This window comes from Aquila chrysaetos, chromosome Z, assembly GCF_900496995.4.
Source record: "Aquila chrysaetos chrysaetos chromosome Z, bAquChr1.4, whole genome shotgun sequence".
In the NCBI taxonomy this organism is placed as follows: Eukaryota; Metazoa; Chordata; class Aves; order Accipitriformes; family Accipitridae; genus Aquila; species Aquila chrysaetos.
The window spans coordinates 30,196,314-30,222,860 of record NC_044030.1 but is presented as its reverse complement, the minus strand read 5'-3'; the positions used below and the strand labels follow the sequence as shown (position 1 = coordinate 30,222,860).

Genomic DNA, 26,547 nt, shown 5'->3' with positions numbered 1-26,547 from the left:
TTTTACATATGCAGTGACAGGATGTCCTGCTCAGAACCATCTCCAAAAAGAGGTTGTTTTAGAAATGAGAAAGCAAGGGTTCTGTTAGATCTGTGTCTAGCTAATGTGGTTTCAGGTTTCATTCAGTGATACAGGATAATGTGCTCTCTGACCTACCTTTATACAGCATCTAAAATCCTGCAAAGTACTCTCTACATTTTCAACATGAGGTACTGAATTTCTTACATGCATTTAAAATATTTCAAGCCTGTTGGACAAAAAGAAAGACAAGATTAAATTTAAAAAGCCATCATATATTCACATAACTGCAGATGTTTTCAGCATGAAATAATTAATTTGCTTGAAGGATTATCATTTGACCCTTTGAAAGTGTAAAATGGTAATTAATTAACATGCTACTTTTGAAGTAAGGTTCAAATGAAGGGGCTCAATGTAAACCAAATAATATCTATTACTTTACGGCTGAATCCATAGAACTCAGCTTAATTTGTCATTACAGTACTGAAATGCTGAAATTCCAGGCTGTGTCTATTCTACTGAAGTTGGTTGGCATAGCCATAGAGCTGCTTTGCTCGAGAAAGTGAGAAATGCCATTTCTTATGAGCTTAGCCATGGCAGCCATCTTTGCTTTTTGCCACTTCAGTTTTATTCCGAAAGGTAGTGTAAACTGCTCTGTCAGGAATCATGGTTGTTGGAGTTAAACTAGAAGAAACATCACTGCCAGTCATAGTTTTGCAGAGCCATAAGAGATTGCAAGTGGAGAATAGAAATGTCTCTTACCTTTGACAACTTGGGATAGGTTCCTGATCACCCTAGCATTACTATTATACCAAAACATTGTTTCATTATGTGTTGATAAAACCTAAACTAATCTGTTTAAAAAAAACTTTGAAAAGTTGCTGAATTTTCTAAGTTTCATAAGAGTGGGATGTCACAATAGCCTTTCTTCTAAAAATTTACTGAAAACAATTAAACGTAATATAAACAGAGCATGAAACTGTATGTCAATATTGTCATGCTTGCATAGCAGCTGCTTAGAAAGAGCTTCCCTAGCTGTCAAAACCAGTAGAGAGATTTATACTGCTCTGAGTCAGAGATGAGCAATCCTTGTGCATTGATCTGGGAAAAGTTTACTTGCCATTAAACTGGAGTAAAAAAATCTGACATAACATTAGATTTAATACCAAAAGGGTGGTACTTACTTAAAATACAGTTATTTTCAGAAGGAGAACAACAAAAAACTTATAATAGCTGGTCTGATACCCTCTGCTACCAACTTTTGTTTGGAGGGAGAGGAAATTTGGGTTATTTTCAGGGAGTTATTGCTGTATCCTTTTTTAATAGGCTTTTCTTTATCTCTCAGATTTTTTTTCCAATTGCTAAATTAAAAACAAACAAACAAAAAACCCACAATAAAACCAGCAAGGCAAAATAGTAAACAGAGGATAGGTAAACTTGAAAAATTATTACATAGTTTAATTGGCTACTAAACAAGCTGCAAAATTGGATTAGAGAAAATATCTTGTTACAGTAACTGGTGATGTCACTTGTAAAAATATTGAATTTCTGTGGCATTTCAATTGTGAGAAACCCTTTATTTTTTTAATGGCCTCCAGACTGCCTGATGATAATCATCATCCTTATTTGTGTACTTGTCTCCAAAATTTGTTGTCTTATTGTAACCTAATATTGTATTATTGAATATCTTGATGTACTTTGGTCTGCGAAACAGTATGGAAAGGTTTAGAAGTCAATGTTTAACTCACTTTACCTCAACAAAGTGTGTTTAACAGATATGTAAACTGACTCGGGCAAAAACTTTCTCTTTTTGTACACAGAGTCTGTCAGTGGATGTATCTTTTAGCAGTTTGTTCCATTCTGTGGTTTTGGAATATGAGGTTTTTTTTTTTCTTTCATTGAATAAGGCACCAATAATTTTTTCAGAAAATACAGAACTTTCCATCTGAACAGGAAAAAGTCATTTTACTGTTTAATTACAGTTGAACTTCATAATACTTAAATATTGTTTATATAGAATTTGTATATATTATTTATAGAAATAGAGGTATTAAAATTAAGTGAGCTTTAACTAAAAAAAAAATTTTAAAAATCTGTCCTTTTCTAAATCTTCTCATGGTAGGTACTGTAAGGTATCAGGTATCTGTTATCAATGGTTGACTTAGTATGTGTCCACAGTTCTGGGCTGCACTTGTGTATGCTGTTCATGAAGTGTACCATTTACTTGCTATAAAGGTTATTTTAAATGCTGCTGCTTTTTTTTTTCCTCCTCTTATTTCAGGAAGTGTATTTCAAGAATCTTTCAAAACAGAAACAAAAGGAAGTAATGGAGAAGAATGGAAACAACCACAAACTTCGTGTTTGTGTTGCTACTTGCAACCGTGCTGATTATTCAAAATTAGCTCCCATTATGTTTGGTATTAAGGCAGAACCACAGTTCTTTGAGCTTGATGTCGTAGTACTTGGTTCCCACCTGATCGATGATTATGGGTAAGGTGAATTTTTCTGTCTCTGCCAATCTGTTTCTGGGGTGTTAGCAATAACATCATGGATGTTAGGTAACAAAATCCTTGTCGTGGTGAGTGTACACAACAAAATTTTTAATTTATTTTTTCAGATTTTATTGCATTTTGAAGCTGCTTCTGAGATTGCATATTTCTGGTATTTTTTACAACCAGTCTTGGAATTTTGGAAAGTTTTGTGTAAATGCTGTAATTGAGATCTTCAACAGGATCACAGACTGTATGAAGTGAGAAACTCAGTTCACTCAGATATCCATAAGAATCTGGTGATTATCGAGTGAAAATGTGCTACAGTTTTTAAATTTCACAGAGAAAAGATGATCTTCAGTCATTTGAAGTTGCGGTTCTTCTACTTTGCATAGTTATCGGAGAAAGTACTTACATACTCCATATCCCAGGGGAATACTGTTTGTTCTTAGTTCCAGGATTGTGGAGGAAGGAAAGGGTTGTTGTCTCTTTCTGACAAAATGAATAACTGATAGATATATTAGGTATGATTTGGCAGGAGAGATTAGGGTCCCCTCCATAACACCCTATAAGTAAGCAGTCAGATCACCTGCCTGGGAGGATGGAATGTCTTGCTCCAAATCCCTTCCTTTCAAAGGACTTCCCACATCCAGGGTGAATATTTTCCTATCTGCTGGGGAAAAGACAGAAGGAAACAGCATGCATATTCTTGCTGGTTGTTGGTTGGTTGGTTTAGTTAGGCTGCATTTACCAGATTGGGCCCGGTAAGTGACATAGGTGGGAAAACGCTTACTTGGCAAGTCAAAATTGGACTTTAGCATAAGGCTTGCAGCATATTAGCATCGTTGAACTTTTAGAAATGTTATGCATATCTTCAAGTAAAGACACTTTTTGGACTTCCCAGTGAGAAGTTGTGGCACTTTATAAGTTAGGGTATGAGGAAGTTATATCATCTCAAACTACTAAGATAGGAAGTTCCACTGCTGCCCATTCTCAGCGTAGTGCTCTCTTCCTTGCTTGGTACTGGACATTGTTTCCATCTAATAGTATTGCAAGGTGAATTCAACACCACAAAATTAACCTGATTTTAAAAAAAACAAACAAAAAACCCGATCAAGCTTCTTGCCAGGTTAGCTTGTTGAACTACATCCTGTCTGATTGGAGAAATAAGGTAATCCCATTTCATTTGCTGAAGAGGAGAAACATGGCCCTGATTTTTCTATAGTCCTGAACCCTTTGCTGACTTGTGCGAAGTAATATGAAATAGTACTTTTCCAATTCCAAGGTGTTTTAACACCTGTCTCTGTGATATAAATGATTTGTAATGCACAAAGCAGTGGAGATTTTGATCTGACAAATGTTGCTGCTGTTAGTTGCTTTGTGGTAAGTATTCTTGAACCTTGGTACTGCTTGGGGTTTTTTGGGGGACCCAGCCCTGCACTCCTTAATCTCAGGGATCCTAGAGAATTAGTGGGTCCTCAAAACATATGTGTTCTAGTGATTTGAGTAGGGTAATAAACAGTAACAGTATTCAAAGTATAGTGATCCAGCAAAATGTTTCTTACTGAAATGTTTGGAGGATAGTAGAAGAAACAGAACACCAAAAATGCGCAGTCTTGTTTGTTCCCTAGATTTTGACCTTTCAGAAGGAAAACAATGTAGGCAAGAAAGAGATGAAAGTTTTTCAAGATAAATGCACATAGTAGGGAAAAAGGGTCTATGAAGAATAATTGTAAACGGAGTTCAAAATGTAGTGCAGTTTATGCTATAACAATCTGGGCCACTTCAGTCACATGAAAAGAATTTGCCGTTTAAAAAAACCAAATTACCTGAGAAGCTACTTGTAGGAATATATCCTGTGTGTGTTACAGCAGTGAGTGGAATTGAATACATAGATAGGGTTTTCTTTAGTTACGCAGAATGGAGATTGCTTCTTTACTTGAGCTGGAGCACTTTCTAGTCATTGCTGTCTTTGCTCAGCTTGCAGATTGTGAGATTGTCATTTGCAGAACATGAGTAGCAGAGTGGGTTTAAGGAAAATTAAATCTGATTTAAATCAGTTTAGAAGTGTAGTCCTTTGAGTAAGACAGTGAATGTGTGAGATGGGTTGAAGACAAAATTGGAAAACTTCTGAGTTTTGTCTCTTACTCCAGACAGAGCATGCAGACTAGTTAGGTCACATTTAGTGAATGTGGAAGACAGGTAATCTTACACAGATGTGTCATCTTTTGTATTTCAAATATGTAACTGTAAACAATTACAATTCTCAGTATTCAAGGAATGTTTTAATTTTCTCATTATGAAATGAAGCTGGTAGTATGTGTGGAAAACCTTTTTTCTTTAGTGCAAAAGCCTGTTTCCTTTGAACTTAAGGCCTCTTTGTGCAGTGATTTCTCAAGTCTATGAGTATATAAGTCTTGACACAGCTCAAATACAGAATCCGAAAAATGGATGCTAGCTGCAGGATGTTTTCCTTGAACTTACAGGCCTCAGCTTTGCATCGTATCTGTTGTATTTGTACATTTGTCCAGCAAAGCCAATATATTGGTGAGGAGTTAACATACCTTTCCTGAAAGGAAATCATGCGGTATCTGTTCTCTGAAAGGCTCTGCAAACACATGAACAAAGAGTTTGATTTCTGAGGATTTCCAGAACACGTTCAGCAAAGCTCCTCATTAAAGGTGTCTAAAAAAACTTGATGCTTGGAATATGAGGGAAGATCTTCATGTGGATGGGAACATTGTTAAATTGTTAAAAACTAGTTTCCTCAGTGAAGGAGGTGTCATAAGCAGACCTTTGTTCAAACCCAGCTACTCCAATATGCCATTATTTTGTCAAGCTATGTTGCTGTAAAACCAAGTTGTATTTACTCTAACCCTTTTCTTTTTACTTTCAGTAATACCTATCGTATGATTGAACAAGATGATTTCGATATTCATACAAGATTGCACACCATTGTGAGAGGGGAGGATGAGGCAGCTATGGTGGAGTCAGTAGGCCTTGCATTAGTCAAGTTACCGGATGTCCTGAACCGCCTGAAACCTGACATAATGATAGTTCATGGGGACAGATTTGATGCTTTGGCCCTGGCCACATCTGCAGCCCTGATGAATATTCGCATTCTTCACATTGAAGGTGGAGAAGTCAGTGGGACCATTGATGACTCTATCAGACATGCTATAACCAAACTGGCCCATTACCATGTGTGCTGCACGAGGAGTGCAGAGCAGCATTTGATAGCCATGTGTGAAGACCATGACCGCATCCTTCTAGCAGGCTGTCCCTCATATGACAAGCTTCTCTCTGCCAAAAATAAGGACTACATGAGTATTATACGCATGTGGCTAGGTGAGCAGTCCACTTTTTATGTTTTTCATATGGCTTTCAACACTAGACAAACTCAGTAACTAGGTTATCAGTCTGTGGGATCTGTTGATCAGTGGCTCTGAGAAAAGTACAGGAAAGAAAGAGACAGCCTTCTTGCTAGTGAGTTTAAGTTCACTTAACTGGAGATTATTTTCCAGCATCCATCTGCTTCTTCTCAAAAAACTAGTATATTTGGTAGTTGTATCTAGTATTTCTTTCTTTCTACATTTTCTTTTTCTTTTGTTCTGTGTTCTACCATGTATAGCTGGAAAGCTACAAATCTGTCCTAGTAAACACATTTGGTCCTTTTGCCAAATCAAAAAAATAACTCCTTAAATGCATAATTTCTCTGAGCTGAACAACTTAAAAATAGAACAGTCTTACATGAAGTTATTTTGGTGTAAAGAATGTATTTAAATGGAATCAAAGCTGTTCAGGGCTAATCTATAAAAAAATCAAAGGTAATTTATATTATGAATGCACTGCAACAGGGCAACATGCGCCAAACTCTTTTGGTGTTTCATATTCATTGACTTACAAATAATTCATGTAAACAATGGGGTTTTGTGTTGCTTTTTATCTTTGACAAAGCAGTCTCCTATATGGCACATTAACCTGTGTAGTTGGAAGCTGGAATCTTCTTAGATCAGTAGGTGAATATTTTGCAGATAAACTTTTTTATCAAATGTACTAAAACAAGCATGACCGACTTTTTTAAAGCAATGGGAATTAAGTCTTTGCTTGAGGATGGACAACTGACAGAAAACTTGAGCAGCTTCAGGAGTTTCATATTACTCCAGGTTCACACTGGTGTGAGAACAGGCTCTTGACCCTAGTATAGTTTTGCAAAGCTTTAAATGTAGCCCTGCAAGTTAACAGTTTATTGGGGTTTAGGTAGTGGTCTCTAAAGTTATGAGACTTGCTTGGAGAGGCAAATAACAAGCTAGATCCTCCTGTTACTCCCTCAAGTTTTGTTGTAGCATTGAAATTCATGTGTTGGATACATGCCATTCAGTGCCTTGACTGTTCAGGCTTTCACATCAGTAGTTTCAAAAGTACGTCCTCCCTTCCTCTTACTATTCTATGCCAATAAAAAATTTTTCCTGGGCTTCATTTGGACAGGTGAAGATGTCAAAACCAGGGATTATATAGTTGCTCTTCAACATCCTGTAACCACAGATATTAAACATTCCATAAAGATGTTTGAGCTGACACTAGATGCACTCATCTCCTTCAACAAGAGAACACTTGTTCTGTTCCCTAATGTGGATGCAGGTGAGGAAAATACTTTCATGATACAGGGACACATAACAGATTGTCTTTAAAGCGTACATAGTTCTTATGGAGTGCTTTTATCCCAGAACCTCCAGCCAGATGGCAATAGCTGGATGGTCTCAGCATCACACATGCATCTCCTGCAGCTCCACGTTCACAGTGATGGAGGACATTTCAGCTTTGTAGTGTGGGGAGGAAGATGGAGGGAAACCATGTGACATCTAGAAGCAATATTAGTGCCTCTTAAATTAACTAAAAACTACAAAAATATTTTTGCAGTGGATTTTGGGATAAAACTTGGGCTTATGTGCCCAGCTCTGCAACTTAACACTGTGAGGAGAAAAAGAGAACAAAAACAACTCTGAGCTGGCAACTCAATGAACAGCTGTTAGCTTCTTTGCATGCTTGGACTTTCAGTTTAACAACAGAACTTCAATCATTTATTCTACTTCTTGTTTTTCTGTAGGAAGCAAAGAGATGGTTCGGGTGATGAGGAAGAAGGGCATTGAACATCATCCCAATTTTCGGGCAGTAAAGCATGTCCCATTTGACCAGTTCATTCAGCTAGTTGCTCATGCTGGTTGTATGATTGGTAACAGCAGTTGTGGTGTCAGAGAGGTGGGAGCATTTGGTACACCTGTCATTAACTTGGGGACACGTCAGACAGGAAGAGAAACAGGTACATGTTTGTTTAACTACTTTAATTTCTTCATGGTTCTGAGGTTTTTTTTCTCCCACAAGATAAAGTCAAATGAATGCTTGACAGAGGCTGTCTTGCAGTATCAGTGCAGCATAATTTTTGACCCATTTTAAAGCTTCACTGGCTATTCCTTTATTCTGTTAGTGCTGCTTGTGTGTTTTTATGTAATATAATGAGGCTTTTATCTATAGAAAAGTTGAAATATATCTCCATTTGCAGTGGATTCCATTTAGCAGAATAGGCAACTAATTGTCTTCCTTTATAGCTAGTTTGATGTTTGACATGTATTAAAATTTCACTTTAAAAAATACGAACTCTTCACCACTTCGGGTAGTAACTGTATTGTGGTATTTCACAGATAGGCAGATATGACACAAATAGCCATTTACCCCCTGGTTTCTTTTGTGCATTTTTTATTTAATAATAGAATTCTGTTGAAGGCTAATATTCTACTCTCTCGTGTTTTGTAATGCATGAAAGCATCTCATAGGAGTCACCATTGCTTTATTGGGAGGAAGGGGAGGCACATAAGTGATGAAGAGTGATGGCAATCTGGCTGGAGTCCTGCTCAGAGTTAAAAAAAAAAAATTATTTCTTAATTTCTAAAGCAGTTCTTATCCTCTAATGTATTTTGAGGAGCTGACCTGTCCTATTATGTTAAATTTTGTCATCTAGGTGAAAATGTTCTTCATGTTCGTGATGCTGATACACAGGACAAGATTCTGCATGCTCTACAGCTGCAGTTTGGTAAACAGTATCCATGGTAAGTACATTCGTATTGCTTCATTGGAGGGGATGTTAGAGCAGTAGAGTAAAAGGCATTTAGTCCTAAAGTGGTTCATCATATTTGATTGGACTGCCTTTAGTGCACTAATCTGACGTTACAAATTTTTCTTCATTTCCCGTATCTCATTCAGAATCATAGTGCAATGTCTGGTATGCAGATTAGTATTTGCAGAGCAAAATGTTACTAGTAATGTTTTGATATAACTACTACTTTAACATCCAACAGAAGGTCAAGAAGACAAAATTCATATGTTAGCTTAGACTAGCATGATTAAGAGAGCTTGTTCTATAGGAGCAGCACTGGGAGGACATCCTGTCTGCCTACATCTGACTTGTGCCTGAAGGGACACACTACTTCATAGCTGGATTGACCTCAGGCATGATACGTAGAGAGTTCTGAGTGCAAGTTTCCAGGGGAGCTGCAGGATTATAGCATGATGCTTTTTGTTATTCTTCAGCCATACAGTATTGACCCTCAATTATTTAATGTATAAGTTCTTAATAAGCTTCAAGAGATAGTATTTGTCTAATTAAAGTCAAGAATCAAAAGTGTATTTCTTAAGAACCTCAATAGAGTAATAAAAATGAATTCAGTAATACCAAATGTCTGACACCATGTATGATGGTATTATAAAACCGACATGTATGTTGAAAACTGATAGGAATGTACAGTTTATTATTACATAGTTGCTATCAGTGTGGTAAGTACATCTTGTCTGGACTTGAAGCACATACATAAACTTTCCATAATTTTGGAGCTTTATTATGTGGGTCCTTTCACTAAACTCTTAAATTTCTTTTTTTTTTTTTTTTTTTTTTTTTTTTTTTTTTTTTTTGGCATCAGTAGCTTTCCAGGTTTCTACATTCCATGTTCATATTCCAAAATAGAGCTAATGCCAAAGTTGCACTGTCTGTTGTGTGATCTTCAAACTAGTGACACTATCTACCATATCCCATGACAGACTCAAGTACTGCTCTGCAGTATTGTTACAGTAGCCATATCATCATTTTGTAATGACACATTGTTACAGCCTTCTGTCATATAAAGAAGTTTGTAGATTGCAGTGTTATTTCCAATTAAATTGATTTTTTTTCCATATTATAGCTCAAAAATATATGGAGATGGTAATGCTGTTCCAAGGATTTTGAAGTTCCTTAAATCTATTGACCTCAAAGAGCCATTGCAAAAGAAATTCTGTTTTCCTCCTGTCAAAGATAATATTTCTCAAGATATTGACCATATTCTAGAGACACAGAGTGCTCTGGCTGTGGATCTAGGCGGAACAAATCTCCGAGTAGCAATTGTCAGTATGAAGGTAAATATTCTATTGTGCTTTTAGATACTCTGCAAACTCCATTAGGCTTTGTGGTTCTGTTCCTACAGTGGAGATATGCGCTTATGACGCAAAAGAGCTCCAAAACAAAGCAGTCTTACTGGCTTTTGCTGTTGAGGGGTAAAGTAGATTTTTCTCATTTGTTGCACCTCTCATACAGTTTTGATACAACTTGCCTGCTGGCTTGCTGCTGTTAAACTAGCAAAGCCCGTTTGCTGGTCCATGGTCCTTGCTGCTCCCTGTCTGTGGGAAGTCATACAGACCTCGAAGAACAGGACAACTTTCAGATGTGTTGGTTCCCTGTAAAAGGTGACTCACTTCACCCTGCAGCTTTTTATATGTCAAGCAAAAAAGGGAAAGGCTCCAAGAGCACTTTTTTTTTACTTCCCTGCTGCCTTACACGGCCATGTTATGGACAGCCACGACCATTTTGAGAAACAACCAGCATCTAGCATAGCAGTTTACTGAGGGAGAGTGGTGGGTTCATGGTAGGTGGGTTCAGGGTACAGAAATTTGCATCTCTTCTACCAAAAGAAGAACAGACAGTAATAAAAAATTCTCAGTACCTTCCTGCATAGAAGCATAATCAGTAAGACAGTACTGAGCCTTAGCTGGAGCAGTGTTCGCAGTAATCCATCACACCACAGAGATGTAGACCAATTGGAGAGAGAATCAGGAGGAAAAACAATAATTATTACAGACATGGAAAACAGGGAAAAGTTGAAGAAACTAGAATTTAGACTAGAGAGGAGGAAACTGTCGCGGGGGGGGGGGGGGGGGGGGGAAGCCTTTAGATATGTAGAAGCCTCTTCCATGAAGAGAAAAAGCAGATTCCCTTGTGCCTGAGCAAGTAATAAAGTGTTAAAACAGTGGAAGGGAAAATTATTGTAAAGTTTTTCTTACTATCCAGCTTAGCTGTCAATACAAGAGAAGGCTAGAATAGATAGTCTGGAAGGGTATGGTGTCTTCATTGCCCAAATGGTAGGAACTGGTTTAAAAAGGTCTCTTAAAAACAGCTGAATTATCATTTGTTAATCTTGCATTGGAAAGGCTAGTGGATTTGAGTTTTATGATGATCTTCTAAAATTCCTATCAGGGTTTTTGGTTTGTTTGGTTTTTTTAAATTGTGTTGACTGTGTCCTTTCATGTATGAAGGAGGTGCTTGACGGTTTAATACCATCATCAGAATAAGTAGAATTTGATACATACACTAGAATTCATAGAGACTTTAGAATTTTGAGGCTGAAGTGCCTCTCTTCCTGTAAAAGTAACCCATTTGAAATAGGCTTGAGGTTACAGCCTTGTAAAGGCTGTATGGAGAGATGTTCAGGTTTAGGAATACTGCGTGATTTAATGGTCTCCATGCTTAGAAGTTCTTCAACACATTTCTCTGGTAATGGCACAGTAGGAAGCTTTCTTTTGCCTGTGTCATAGCATTAATAAGTATGCATTGCTTGCATAGCTCTGCCAGTCATAGACAACATATTACAAATATTTGACAGCTAACTTAGAAAGATGAAAGTTCATGCTTGGCAAACATAACAAAAACTGAAGTCTTAAAAAACAGCAGGTGAGGCTACCAAAACGGCATCAGTATCAGTCTGGTGCCAGATCACTTGCAAAGGCATCTTATAGTGAAACAAATAAATACATCCATGACTGTCAGCTGATTATCCAGATCAACAAAAACCCCACAAAATTTCTATTTAAACTTGTGAGCTTCAAGCTTATGGGATAAAAATTACTTGGTGATGGTGTAAAAATATTTGAAATAATTCTTATCCAGGTTGATAAATGAAAGGACAGTTAGGACTGAAGAATTTTAACTTGTTTAGATACCCATCTTCCTGTCTGCGGGAAAAAAACCCATAAAAATCCTAAACTCTGCAGCACTTTAAAGATGTGAATAAATCTCATGTTGAGAAGTCTTTGGCTTTTATTCTCAACAGCACTGGACAATTACTTCTAACATTACACTGCATACTTCCAGATAACTAGATCAGTTAGACAGAGTTACCCAGAAAGAAAAGTTGACAATAGAGAGATGAAGCGCTATGTAAATTGACCTGATATGGCCCAGAATTTTTGCATTCATTTAGAAGTATAGCTTTTTTCAAAGTAAAATTGACACCACATTTTCTGCCAACACAGCCTGGAAAAAAAATGAATTTTAAAAATCCTGTCCCATTTTGCAGAGTGTAGCTTGGGGTGGCATTTATGAAAGTTGAAATGTTAGCAAATCAGAGTGAAAAGGATCAGACTTTCATAATTAAAATTTACACAACAGATGTAAGCATTTAACAGGAAATGGCAGAGTTGAAGGTGTAGTTTTCTCTTCATGAAGAAAGTAAGTTGAGTTTTCAAAAGCTCCTTCTAAAAGCTGTTGTGTCTTCTGATAATGTTTGCTGCAGCCTTGTCTTCCAAAATAACTTCCTCTGATTCTCCTCCCCCTCCAAACCAAAAGCAAAGAGGAAACTAAACATAAAAATCCCTGAACCCTATTGCTGATGTGATGCTGAGATACTGGGATATAATACTCAAACCATTAATGTCTTGGAATTTTCTATGTTATTTTGGCAACAATGACTCAGCCATGTTGCATATAGACTGTCTTTGTTACTCCTTTTTGCTTAGTTGTATTAGTACAATGCCATTCTCCTAGATACCTTGTAGAGTACAGGGAATATAATAGGGAGAATAACATTGCTAAGAAGTTTCCTGGCCTAATCCTGCAATAGTAACATTACATTAAGATTAGTTCCTTAGTACTCACAGATTCAGGCATGCATAATGAATACTTTCATTACCACTGCATGGTTCCTAGGGTTGAAGATAATCCCTTCCTCCTGGACTGTCCCTCCCACATACAACATACATCACAGTGGATGGTCAGAAATACTTCAATTGACTCAGCAGTATAATTGCTTAGGAAAAAAGTGATTTCTGAAAGGACAGTAAATTTTGCATTGAAATTTCTACCATTTCGCTCTGGCTGACTCTCCTCCTGCTGGTAAAATAGCAGTGTCTGTGACACCACGCAAAACTTTCATGTAGTTAAATTAGAAACATTTTATTCTTAAAGCACTATGGGTTTTCTGTCCTTTTTAGCAATTGTTACTCTCTGAGTTTTTTTAACACTTTAGTACTGAGCTTAATAAGTGCATTGTGGTATCATGGTTTACTCCTAACAACAGTTTCAGTAGCTCCTGTGATATTTCCTTACAAAATCCATGTGTTCCTTAAAATACATATTTTATTTCAGACAAAGGAGGTTGATTACAGAAGCAGAATGTAATGCCTGATCTTGCAGACTTGTCCCCCAGAGTTGTCAGGAATCTTGCACAGAACAGCCCGTAGGACCAAGATCTAAGGCATGCATCTGTATTTTCTTTTGAAGAGAGAAGTTACGACTCTCTGTTTTCAAGTTGACCTGTACTTTAAATTGAAGAGAAATTTCATCATGAAGTACATTTCTGTGGGGCATGCTTTGTTGTTTTTAATTTCTAGGGTGAAATAGTTAAGAAGTATACCCAGCTCAACCCTAAAACTTACGAAGACAGACTAGAATTAATTCTAAAGATGTGTGTAGAGGCTGCATCAGAGGCAGTAAATGTGAACTGCAGAATTTTGGGAGTAGGTAAGTTAACAAATACTGACTTTGTCTTTTCATCTAAGTTTTTCAACATGAAATCACTACCGATTAATTTAAAATACCTTTCTAAAACAGATCTTGTGCCTTTTAAGCTCTTAAATTACATTCTTAACACAAAAACTTTTTAAAATGTCTGTGAAAATGAGAAGCTGACTATAAAGACTGAAGTTGCCCCAGGCCATAACAGCCATAAAAGCAGTCTGCTAAGTTACACCTAAACTATATCTAAAATGTGTGGTATATAGATTTTGTGGATTTTGAAGCTCCCTGAAGTCTCAGAATTGTGAATCAGATGCTTAGAGTATATTGAAACAACTGCAGCTGAGTCAAGTTTCCTCTACTGTTTGTAAGCCTTTCTTTACAGCCAGGATCAACTGTGCAGCAGCATCCTCAATTACACTGGGGCAGACTGAAAAGGCTAAAATGTTAGATTAAATATGCAGTTAACAGAGACAAAAGCAGCCTTTTTGTTGACTTCTGGTTTACTTACACTGTAATAGAGTTCTGAGTTAAACTGTGTGTTTATACCAGACAGGAATTCGTCAGTTTAATGATGACTGGGAGTTTTGGTCTTGGATATTACAGTTCTTTATGAAGTTGTCAATTAATGTGTCCCAGATTTTTAAGGAGGACATAAAATCCTCATTTTAGCTGAGAAATGCTCCAAAAGAAAAGTAGTTTGCTCCAGACCAAAACTTACTTGAATCACACAGTACAAAGTTCAAATTAACTTTTCTTCCTTTAAAAGTATTTTTCAAAACAATGTTAAATACACAAAGCCATAAGAAGAAATAAGTCAGACCCTCAAATCAAATCTTTTAGACTATCTGTTCAGTAATACACATGACTTAACCACCCAAATTATTTTATTGTGTCAAAACACTAAATCTTGAAAGCCTCATAGTTCCTGTAGAAAAGATGGTAAATTCTGCAGTAGTCACTATTGCAAGTGTCTCAGAACAGTTTAGTCAGCTACATTTATTAGGATAATGAAACCATAAACTGGTTTACAGAAGTTTATATATGGAGAAAAAAAAACTTTCCTTTTGTTTGTCATTTTACAAGAATTACATTCCTGTTTTTCTTCAGCCCCCTCCCTTCTGTGACTGATTGCTTACTGTTCAATTATTGAGTAATGAGGTGAAAAGTTGTGCTACAGAATAAGAAATTTCTTAACCTGGCTATTTTTGTTAGCTGCTCTTTGCCTCATTCAGACTCATAGTTTGAATCAGAATACTACCTGAAATTTAAAGTTCTCGTTAGACAATGACATATAATTCCTATGGGAATAATTAATGTATTAGATTGTAGTCATTTTCTTAAGGCTAATAATCATAACGTTGGAGAAGTTTTTGGAAGACTGAGCAGAAGGTCTAGACTTAATCCTGGACTTTTTATCAGTAACACTGGCCTTTTTCCAGCTATCATAGGTAAGGGTAAAAGTAATAACCATTGGAAATGAATGAGGAGAAAGAGCTACTAACAGAACAATGAAAAAGTGTTTTCCTCCTTTTAGTCCTGTAAACTGCTGTCAGCACACAACATACTAGCCACGTGAACATAATTGATTGAAGAACTCCCACTAATACAAAACAGGTTTGCAGGGTGATTAACAAGTAGGACTGACAAAAATAATTTTCAATATCTTTTTGTCTTCACCAAATAAGTCTAGATTGCAACAGCGCTGCAGTTAGTTTCAATTTTGTTATTTTTGTTGGGTTTTTTTTTTACTCAAAGCATTTATATTAAAAACAGCTTTCTGAAAATGAGGGGAAAGTATCAGGCCCAAAGAACACTAGCAGCTGTTACTGAAATTTTTTTTTTTTTTACTTTTACAAAACATAAATTTTAAGCCAAAGGAGACCCAGATCTATACAGACATGTTGCCTAGAGGTACTTGTGAGTGCTATCTATTTACTGCTATTAGGCAGTATTTATGTTACCTTTCTGGAGCTGACAGTAGAGAAAAGAGGATGAAGAGATAGCTTCTGCTAATTCCCATAGTCGTTTACATCAGTTACAGAATTATGGCATTTAGAAAAAGTAGACCTGTTAATCAGCTATTGTTGAGTTAGCAACTAAGTATTAAATCAGGTTTTGTTGTAATAAACATTTGGTTCTTAAAATCCTAGGGAGACCTTCAGAGATTGACATTGGGAATGTCATTTCCATTAGATACATGCTGAGAGGTTCTCAGATGATTTGGTCTTTACAAAGTGAGATTTTTTGCAGGTCTTACAGCTTTAATGTTCAAATTCAGCTGCTTGTCTTGTAGCTTTTGTGGCTGCTTTCTATTATAATGTTAACCCCAGGGCTCTTTTTTCTTTTTTTTTTTTTTTTTTTTTTCTTTAGACAAGTGACACAATTACATACTCTCTGTACAAGTAATAAATAAAATGTTCAAATTTTGTTGTCTACAGCTAAATAGCTCCATAATAGAGTGGCCTGCTTTTCAAAGGTCCTGACAGAGTCCATCAACTTTGGAAGCCTCTCCAGCTAGAGGAAACTGGTTTGGCTAATAGTGCCTATTATTAGCCATTATTCTGTTCAGCAGACAAATCTCTGAACAGAGTCTTGATTTTTCTGGAAAATAGTGTATTTTTAAGTAGAAATCACTACTCAAAGTTCAGTGATTATTTTTAGTCATTCTAAATCTTGAGAGTTACAGAAAATTTCAGGACACTTCTACTGTTCCAGGGTTTGAACAATTTATTTTGTACAGTTTGCTATTGTATGTCTTTCATAGATGACTAAAAAGAAACACAAGTATTAACTGATTTGCTGCAATCTTGCCTGAAGTAGGAGCATTAACTCTCTAACACTAACCATTACCCATCTAGTTAGTCTTAAGGTACTCGTACATTGTGATTAGAGCAATGGAGTTCTGTGAATTATTGTTACATGTCAGAAATTGCACTGCCAGTAATACTTAGAAATTTTTACTTTCATGCTCTGCTTCAAAGCCTAGTATTAGAAATAAAAATACTTGTCGTTGGAAAGATAAAAATAGATCTTAAAGTATTACACAGACTTAGTTTTGATTTTTCTCTCCTGTATTTCTGGGACTTAGGTATTTCCACAGGTGGACGGGTAAATCCCCGAGAAGGAATTGTGCTTCACTCTACAAAACTCATTCAGGAGTGGAGCTCTGTGGATCTCAGAACTCCAATATCTGATGCTCTGCACCTGCCAGTCTGGGTGGACAATGATGGAAACTGTGCTGCACTAGCAGAGAGGAAATTTGGTCATGGAAAAGGAATAGAAAATTTTGTAACACTCATTACTGGTACAGGTGGGTATGTTATAGTTCAATGAAACCCAAACTCAAAATACAAGCACTGTCAGTCAGAGGCTCAGCTGATCTTAAAAGCATAAACACCACTACTGTGCTTGGAAAATCCTAATATATTAGGTTCTTAAACCAAAAATCCTTTTGCCACTCTATTTGTTTCTTTTAGGGTGCTTTTTAATTTATTCAGGCAAATGAAACGTTTTGCATAGTATAAGCTTCTTGATAAAAGAAGTTCTGCTGATACAGATATGCAGGCAAACCATTTTTTCAAAATAAGGAAAATCTGAGCAACTTTAGCTGGAATAATTTTGCTTTTTTCAGCTTTATAGCTTAATTCTCTTCCAGCTGCAGAAATACAAGTCAGATCAGTATATGTATCTAGAAGATAAGCAACTGACTATGAGAGATGATGCTTATTACATCTCAAATGCAAATGTGGGGTAACTTTTCTTATTTGTTTTGTATATAGTCCTTTAGAATGGTGGCAGTAATAACTCCACCCAGGCTTTGGGAAGGGGCAGCAGAGGATTGCAGATTTAAGTGTCCTGGTTCTTTAGCACACGGGTTTAGCCATCTAAATACAGCATTAAAACATCTCCTCAGAAATGTAAAATTTTAAGGCCTCTTGAAAGGTTAGTTTTGTGCATAAAGAGCATGACTCGGGAGCTTAAAAGATCTGTCATAGCAGTTCAGTACCATCTGTAGGCTTTTTAAGAACGGAGAAGCATTACATACCGTTTTGATACATGTATGAATAGGAGGGAGCAATGAACTTGCTTATTAGGTGTGTTGAACAGAGAAGAGTTCTTCAATAACCAGTAATTTTTGGTTTCCAGTATAGAAGACCACTGATGCACATATTTTTCTTGTCTGTATTAGAATAAGCAAATGTCAATGTGCTGCAGAATTTGGGCCTCTAAAAACTGTATTTTATGTTTGGTTTTGTTTTGGGGGGGGGTTTAATCGTAGAAGTTTTCATATCTTTGCAGGAATTGGAGGTGGAATCATTCATCAACACGAATTGATCCATGGCAGTTCTTTCTGTGCTGCTGAGCTTGGGCATATTGTTGTATCTTTAGATGGACCAGAGTGCCTGTGTGGTAGCCAAGGATGTATAGAAGCATATGCCTCTGGAATAGCATTACAGAGAGAAGCTAAGAAACTGCATGATGGTATCTACGTACTTTATTTTTGAAAACACGATTAATAAATTGCACTATAAGAAGAAATTTGCAAAAATTATATTAAGAAAAATAGACCTGCCATCTTTTTCTAGGAGGAGACAAGAATAGGTGTGCAGGCAGCTAGATGGGATTCCTGTGTATGGCCAACCCATGAGCCCCCACAACCTGCATAGTACAATTCTTTTTCAGTGATGGCAATACCCAGGCAAGCCACATTTGGAACCACTGGTCTCAAAATTACTGGAAACATGTAGTATGGTTTAGTCTCTCCTCAAAAAGTGTGCTGTAAGGTAATCTGATGGGCATTCTGTGAAGTTTGGTTTCACAGTGATTTTCTTTCAGCAATAATTTCTCAGTCTCAGATTAAGTTTGAGAACACATATTTTATTTTATTAACTTTTGGGGCTGACAAGACTAGTGAATTACCATACTGTAACTGTTTGAGTTTGATGCCCTGCCTCTACAGTTCTCTGAATAATATGGATATGACCACTTTGGCTAAACTGAGGGTTGGACAGATTGCTCAGGTTTCAGGCTTCAGTATGAAAGTAAAAGAGATGTAAAGATCTTAACTGCCTGTTTGTCACCCTCCGTTTCTTGACTTACGCCATCACCATGTTTTTCTCTTGGCTTTCTTTCCTCCTCTTCAAACAGAGGATCTGCTTTTAGTAGAAGGAATGTCAATGAAGAAGGAGGAGGTTGTTAGCGCTGCACATCTCATTCAAGCAGCTAAACTTGGGAACACAAAAGCAGACAGCATTCTCAGAACAGGTGAGAACATAGCCCAAAAGGTGGAACCCTCCCATGATTATATTTTCGGGTATACAGAAATGGTAATGCACTGTAACACTACAAACACAACTCTACATGTTGAGGACCTCTCTATGTAAAAATTATTAATGGTAATGAAATGTTAAATATAAATGTTGGAGGAAATGTGAGCAGAAGTGTGTATTAAAAGTCTCTGTTCCAATAAATGAGAGGAGGAAAAGCTTCTGCAAAGATCAGCTTAAAAACAGTGAGGTCTCGACATTCTCATATTGGAAAATTTGGGGACATTTCTCTGTAGGCAAATGAATGGCTAGTCTGAGCAAGCAAAGGCAATTTACCTATTACTTTACATGGGATATTTTACTGTTTTACTAGCTTTAAATACAGTCCTCGTCCTCGTACATAGCTGATAGCACTAAGATGGTAAAGTAATGCTTTCCTATTTTCTCTTAGCTTACAAGTGTGGTAATGCATTGCTTTGTCTTTCACAGCCATATTATTGGATGATGCATTATAGTGCAATAAAATTGCCTTTTTTTTCTTCTACTTTTGAAAGAAAAATTAATGGCAAACTCATATTGTCTGATAATATAAACTCCAACCTGTCTGCTGTATGGAATAGAATGCTTTCCTGACAGTGTCATTTGCTGCTAACAGACCTATTTCAACTACTGATGCCTGGACTGCTTTGAGTATTCTACTTAATTTCTTTTTACTTTATCTTTTCAGCTGGGACAGCATTAGGCCTTGGAGTTGTGAACATTCTGCACACCATGAACCCCTCTCTTGTTATCCTTTCTGGAGTTCTAGCTAGCCACTATGTTAATGCTGTCAAAGATGTGATAAATCGACAGGCTCTGTCCTCTGTTAAAACTGTGGATGTGGTGGTCTCAAATCTAGCAGATCCTGCTCTTCTTGGAGCTGCTAGCCTGGTACTGGATTATACTACACGTAGAATATACTAGGTACCTAGAAGAATTATAGAAATGGACTATTCAAATTCCTAATGGGCGGAGGAAATACTTTGCCCCAAATTTTTCTTTGATGAGAGCAGCTGTTTAATCAGAATAGTGTTCTGAATAGTTAGTGACTACTTCAGCATTTCCTAATTGAGGTATTATCTTTTTGTACTTTTTCCTAAATTTCATCTGACTTCATAGGAACTGATGTGCAATTCTGTTGTGTTTAATCACCTCTGTTGGTAAGTCCATATGTCATTCTAAGTGTGGCTGAATTATTTATGAGCGTATCTTGATGTATGGTAGGGAATATGTGTATGGTGTGTCAAATTATAGCTAACACTTGGGGATCTGTATCTCATTTTGCATCTATGTGAAATGAGAGGTCTATAATGTGACCAGCTTTTCAGTTTCCAGGCTTCTACCTGCAAAGTAAATATGATGTAATCACCAGGTAGTAATTTCAGTGGGTGGAAATGAGGGAAGTTGCCTCTACAATCAAAAAGGCTGCATCTAGAAATTGTGGTTTGTGAAGGACTTGGTGGAGGCAGTTATTTATTACATCACCTTTAGAGAGCAGAGTCCCATTTTTTAGAAGCTTTGCATATGAAGGAGAAAGACTGTGGTCTAGTGAGCTTAGAGCCTGCAGAGCAGTCCAAACAAACTGACAAGTGTAGCAGTGAGCATCTTTGTCTTCTGGCTATGGCCAACAGTAAATTACTTTAATTTTATTGTTTGGGGTTTTCTCAAGGGACTTAGTCTACTATTTCATCTGTCAGATTAGCAGAGGGGATTGTTTATTCTTTGGTAGTCAGATGTGGCACATCTGATCATAAAGACTCTTACCTTTCAAGAAAACTCTTCCACTGCAGAGTGAGATAATGCATCTCCTCAGCAGTTTTGGTAGCTGCAGGTACATTGTTCTTGTCCTGCATTCACCATCACCTTGCAGGATGAAGTCAAATCCGAGCCTCATCCTCACCTTCAAGACATTCAGAAGCCTGGGAGCAAAGTATGTCACATACCAATGAAGGCTTGCCTAGGTAAACCATGATTTATGTTTCTTTAACTAGTCCTTCTTGATATATAGCTCTGTCTTTTTATCCAGCTGCTTTTTAGCACACTTCCAAGATACTGTAGTAATAACTATTTGACACAAGGAAAAATGGGAAAAACAGACCCATCTAACTGATCAGCTATCTCAGAAAGAAGATACCTGTGAAAGAAGAGTCACAAGACCATCCTCTGTCCTGCTTTTAATGGCCTATTTTAACATCTAACTCAGCCATTGATAATATTTGCAGAAGCCCGCCCAGTAAAGTACTAGTACAGGGGAACAAAAGGGGCTATTTCCACACTCAACCTTCTCCAACCAAAATGAAATGGCTTTCTGCAGTCACTGCCCTCTGCTGTACAATAATCGTGGACTGAATAGCTGTTAGTATAGTGAACCACACTACTGGTTAATTCTGGGCTATAATCTACACAAGTTGCCTTCACGTCATCCTCTCTTCTGCATGGAATGCTTACTGAGAACTCACATCTTCATAGCAAATTTTACAAACACCACCAGATCTCCTTCTTGATGTCTCCAGCCTCTATACCATAGTTTTTCTCAGAATCAGCAAATACTAGCTCTTAACCATTTGCAAAGTTGTAGTGAGCTTTATGTTCTTAGTTCCAGGGGTTCTTAGTTCCTTTTCCCATGTGTCTGTTTCCTTGGTGATTGCCACTAACTTCAATACTAGCAGTAGCTTCATGAGCACATCAAGGAGAAATGGACTTTGCTTTATGGTGATAGTAGGTCAGGTCAGGAGTAACAGTATTGAGGTTCTAACAGAGAGGAGCCCTGTCATTTGATCTTTCCATCCTATAGCATCACAAGGAATGCCTGACTAAAAGTGGGACCAGGCTTTTGCTTTCTAGACCTCCTGAAGCTCTATATTTTTGATATCATCTCAGACTCCAGATAAATTTTTCCCTAGCAGCTGAAAGGAGGGTACAGACATAGAGAAAACATGAAAGACTAAAACATATTTGAAAAGTTTTACTCTAAATGCTTAACATCTAGTCTTGTTAAGAAAATGGTTCTTCAGATGCTTCTGAAAATTTTTTCTGTCAACCAGACAAGAACCTGCTGCGTATGTGCAAATGGTGCCGAAGTCCTTGCAGTTTTCCCTGAGAAGTTTGTGGTCTTATAAAATCAGAAAGAATAAAAAGCATATTTAATAGCATAATAGTGATTTTGTTTGTTTGTTTTTCCTTCCTCCCCTGTTCAGAAACCTCCCTTACACTTCAGGCACTTTATTGTGGACCACAGGTTTTATAGATACTAGCTCCCAATTGTATCCAATCTGAGGGGAGCAAATATCAGATATTCACAGAATATCTGCAGTACTGTGCTATCTCGTTACTTGATGCTGGCCCTATGTCCTTTAGAGCAGCCCATACCATGAAAGTGAGGGGAAATCAGCCTTTATATCCATTACTGGGAGGGAAGAAAGGGAGTAAAAGAACACACCAACAGCTGAACTCTCTTTCCCTAGCTATTATCAGCATTTCAGAGCCTAAGGAAGCAGTGCATTCTCATTACCTGCATTCGCAGCATCAGCTAATATTATCTGTTGTAGGAGGAGGTTTGGTTTTGCAGTGGGCCTGGTGAGTGCATGCAGTATCATAACTGCTGAAGCCTTAGCAAGAATGGTACTGTCCATCCCTCTAAGCAGAACTGCATATGACACTCAAGAGCTTGGGCAGGAGGAGACCGCTCATGCACATGCGTGTGTATAATCAGCATTGCATGAGCAAGCACCAGCAATACTTAAACAGCAGAGTACCAAAAGGTTGGAAAGTGACTTAAAACTGGAGTTCTTAGCACTGTAGCTTATAATTCACATAACCAATGGAAGACCTCTGCCAGTCCCTATATTGTATTGCTCCTCATCCTTGTATCTGGTGGAAAAAGCCTGCTCTGCCTAAGCTTAGGAACCCAACCAGCCAGGACTTGGGACTGTGAGGAGGCCAGTTGAGTTTTGCTAGCTATCTTTTTACAGGTCATTGCTGATGCTTTGCAAGCCACATAGCTAATCTGTACAGCATCAAGGTTTGGAAGTTCTTTTTGGTCTCCTGAGCAGCAAGTTTAGTTATTCACTATTTTGAGTCTTTGATCTGCCATCCAGACGCTCAGAATTAAAAAATGCCTCAGGCGTTCTGGTGGTCTTGAAGCACTGTCCTTCCTCCGTTTAAGTGTATCAAAATCATCAGAAACTTGGACATACCACCAATGGAAGCAATGTCAAGTTTGTATCACAGAAACACATCTCGAACAGGAAGGTGCAGACAGAGTTTATAATTTGATCTCCATCAGTGAAATCTGATCACTGTGCCCCTTTCAAATGGTGTGGAGAGTTTACAGGCATTAGGGTAAAACATCTGGACTCTACACCCCTTGGACCATTCCAGATAATTGTGTTTGATAAACCATTTTCCAAAGGCACATTAGAACTAGTGCTTTGGCAGCTGAAGTATAGGTGCTAAAGCCATGTATTTAGTACAGTTGTTTTAGTCTGGCACAAAGCTATGTTTGTTTGCTTAAGCTGAAGGCAGATGCTTTGCACTGTGGGCACATAATATATTTTAGTAACAACTGAAAATGCCTGTGAGATTCTGAAGAAGACAGAGAAAGCCAGATTTTTCTTAAGCCTTGCTTAACTTTGCACATGCAGTTGTAGCACTTCTCAGTTGGTTCATTTGGTAAGTTCACACAAAACAAGATCAAACCATATACTTTGCTGCAGTGCCCAAACCACCTACTGCTTGTACATTGCAATTTGGTATAAAATCAAAGATTGCTTTTTCAGATTGAGCAAAGCAATGAGAAGACAAGTAATACAGCTTGTCATAACTGAGGGAAGCTTTGGGGTTCACAACTGTCCTTCTGACCTGACACAGATATCGATTATATCCTTAACAAATCACAAATTACCATTAGGTTGTTACTGCTAGCTGAAAAGAGCTTTGCATGCTTGAAAGCACACATTTTTCTCCATTAGTCTAAAAAGAGAACACATCTCCACACCACTTTTGCCTTGCTTGTACTATTAGACCACCATTGCTGTAACTCTGTATCTGCAGGTGTTCCAAATACTTCCAGCTTTTTTTACATGAAGTACATTACACAGAAATTCTAAATGCAAATAAAATGCCAAATTTGTGCTTAATTAAAGTGTATGAAGACAGCATTGAAAGAAAAATTTTGAAGAAATATCCTGATTTTTTTTCCAAAGGTTCCTTTATTTTTAATTTCAATTTCACAACCATGTGATAAGTATGGATACAGCACTTTTTTTAAAAAACTAGTAAGATTTTACCTTATCCATACCTCATGTCTTAGGCCAGGTAAATTTCCTACACATGGTAACCAGCTGCAACTGGTGAACAGCCAGGTGAAGCAAGAGATTAAATGTGTGCTTGTGACTGTAGCCAAAGGCATTACAACACTGTAATCATACATAATTGTCAGTGAAACTTGCATTACTGATGCAAGACTAATTAAACACTCCCCGGTTCAACAGTGTTGAGTAGGCCACCCTTTGTGGGACCAGAACATACCACATAGGCCATGCCCTACAAAGTCAGACCACAAAGGCCTGGATTGTCAGTAACCTTGTAACATCTGAGGATCCTGCAGATCTGCTGCAGCCCCAGGCACACCATGACCCAGTGCCATAGCATGCTCCTGCAGCACAACAGTTCTGCAGAGGAACAAGTTTGCCCACATCACAGCTGCTGCTGGAGGAATTCTTTTCTGGCAAAGATGACACCTGTCTTGTCCATTCTAAAACACAAGCCAGTAAACTATATCCTTCCATCTTTACCAGCTGCTCAGAAATAAGCAAGCCATAGCATGTTGGTTTATGGCTACTTAAAACTGTTACCCACTTTCCTCAGGCTTAGAGGATGAAGGTGCAGCACTGTCATTTTCGAATGAACCCATGATCATCTCTCCACCCCCCTTCTCAACAAACACTCATTATCATTTCAGACTGGCTGGGTGCTGGCTGCCACCTGATCACAAGCTAAACAAAGAAAGTTCTATACCAGGATGTATTCAGCAGGAGTCTGCAGCTTCTCTCAATGCTGCATGAGATCTTTGTGCATATGCACCTGGGGTTTTGTTTGAAGGATAAGAAGTGTCCACTTTTTTTCCAGATTCCACTAACTCAAGTTTTCTGCATCAGCTATATGTTATGGAGATAAGCAGTGTCAGTGGGAAGTTAAGGCCAGTAAACAGAGGAATGAGTATGCTCAACTAGGCCAGAAGCAGAGAATTGTCACATAAAGTCACGAAACTGACAGATGCTGACTCTGAAGGAAGAAAGTCAGTGTTCAGAAGCACAGACAAGGGCTCCAGCTGGCCCAAATAAAGCTGAGGATTCTTTTGCTCAGTGCCACAAGGTCTAAGTATCTAAAATAATTCTCAGACACAGAAAGTCTGAGCACTGGTGCGACCACTACTTAGCACTAGTGAGGCCACACCTGGAGTGCTGGGTTCAGTTCTGGGCTCCCCAGTACAAGAGAGACATGGACATGCTGGAGAGAATCCAACAAAGGGCCACAAAGATCATTAAGCAACTAGAGCATCTCTTCTATGCGGACAGGCTGGGAGAGCTGGGATTGTTCAGCCTGGAAAAGAAAAGGCTCAGGGGGATCTTATCAATGTATATAGAAGGAAGGGTGCAAAGAAGACAGAGCCAGGCTCTTTTAAGTGGTGCTCAGTGACAGGACCAGAGGCAGTGGGCACAAACTGAAACACAGGAGGTTCCTCCTGAACATCAGGAAACACTTCTTCACCATGAGCATGACTGAGCACTGGCACTGGTTGCCCAGAGACATGGCAGTCTCTCTCCTTGGAGATATTCAAAAGCTGACTGGATGTGGTCCTGGAAAACCAGCTCTAGATGGCCCTGCTTGAGCAGGGGTGATTGGACCAGATGACCTCCAGAGGTCCCTTCCGACCTCAGACTTTCTGTGATTCTGCAACAGCACTGATACAGGAGGTAAGAGGGAGCCTGTGAGCTAGCATGCTTGAATATAAAATTAAGGCAGAAGAAAGAATCTACAAAATCTCAGCACAAGATCTAGGAGGTAACCAAAACCTACAGAGCTGCTTAAGTGTTCCAGCTAGATGGTGTACACAAGAGAACTGGAGACACATGGTTAGCCCCTGCAAACCCAGCTTATAAAACACTGCTTTAACTTCTGTAACATTGCTTTCACCTTGAATTTGAGAGGCTTTGCCCATTTTCTTGGATTGCAGCTCAAAACCGTGCCCTTAGCACAGATAAAGTGTCCTATGAGATAGGACAGTGTCTTGATTAATCAGTTCCATAACTCAGTGTGCAGGAACCCCTCTAATCTGATCTTTCAAATTCCAGTAAATTGAAATTAACATTTTAAACATTGTGTATTTAATGCAGTGGAGTTTTCTTTATTCAATTACCAAACCATTTTAGAAGCCTTTGTTTGCAGAGCTTTGGGATGAGTAGAAGAAAGGAAGTTTCCAGTCAAGGTGCATGCATAATTGGGCAAGGCTACCACTGAGTATCACTATTCTATGGACTTGCTTTATGCTTCAGTCCTATTAAACTCACCTGTGGTATCCCTGTGCAGTTCAGAAAATATTTTCCTGCTTTAATCTTCCATGGAATTAAGCTTCCAG

At 38.0% G+C, this 26,547-nt stretch overlaps 2 protein-coding genes across 20 annotated transcripts in view; one reads left to right on the top strand and one right to left on the bottom strand.

The window, feature by feature from the left end:
• The window catches only part of GNE (glucosamine (UDP-N-acetyl)-2-epimerase/N-acetylmannosamine kinase), a 34,181-nt gene extending 12,121 nt beyond the window's left edge, over window positions 1-22,060 (top strand). For 10 of the 14 annotated variants that reach the window (XM_030004969.2, XM_041121100.1, XM_041121101.1 and 7 more), the window contains exons 2-12: window positions 2,300-2,508; window positions 5,404-5,855; window positions 6,996-7,148; window positions 7,615-7,827; window positions 8,524-8,611; window positions 9,740-9,950; window positions 13,476-13,605; window positions 16,691-16,912; window positions 17,902-18,084; window positions 18,751-18,867; window positions 19,597-22,060. In XM_030004969.2, the coding sequence (XP_029860829.1) occupies window positions 2,300-2,508; window positions 5,404-5,855; window positions 6,996-7,148; window positions 7,615-7,827; window positions 8,524-8,611; window positions 9,740-9,950; window positions 13,476-13,605; window positions 16,691-16,912; window positions 17,902-18,084; window positions 18,751-18,867; window positions 19,597-19,832 (2,214 nt within the window). In that variant the 3' untranslated portion in view covers window positions 19,833-22,060. Of the gene's footprint in view, window positions 1-104; window positions 210-358; window positions 380-2,117; window positions 2,137-2,299; window positions 2,509-5,403; window positions 5,856-6,995; window positions 7,149-7,614; window positions 7,828-8,523; window positions 8,612-9,739; window positions 9,951-13,475; window positions 13,606-16,690; window positions 16,913-17,901; window positions 18,085-18,750; window positions 18,868-19,596 lie in introns of those variants that run through there. The other 4 variants (XM_030004970.2, XM_041121097.1, XM_041121098.1 and 1 more) reach the window with 4 other exon arrangements.
• Window positions 1-26,547, bottom strand: part of CLTA (clathrin light chain A) — a 44,074-nt gene that overhangs the window by 1,413 nt on the left and 16,114 nt on the right. The window contains exons 5-6 of one of the 6 annotated variants that reach the window (XR_005931655.1): window positions 20,673-20,827; window positions 157-247 (exon numbers count right to left, since the gene is read on the bottom strand). Coding sequence is in view for 5 of the 6 variants with exons in the window: in XM_041121104.1 (XP_040977038.1) it covers window positions 13,297-13,403; window positions 20,673-20,827 (262 nt within the window). In the remaining variant the exon portion in view is untranslated. Of the gene's footprint in view, window positions 1-156; window positions 248-3,568; window positions 3,589-8,326; window positions 8,413-13,203; window positions 13,404-20,672; window positions 20,828-26,547 lie in introns of those variants that run through there. The other 5 variants (XM_041121107.1, XM_041121105.1, XM_041121104.1 and 2 more) reach the window with 5 other exon arrangements.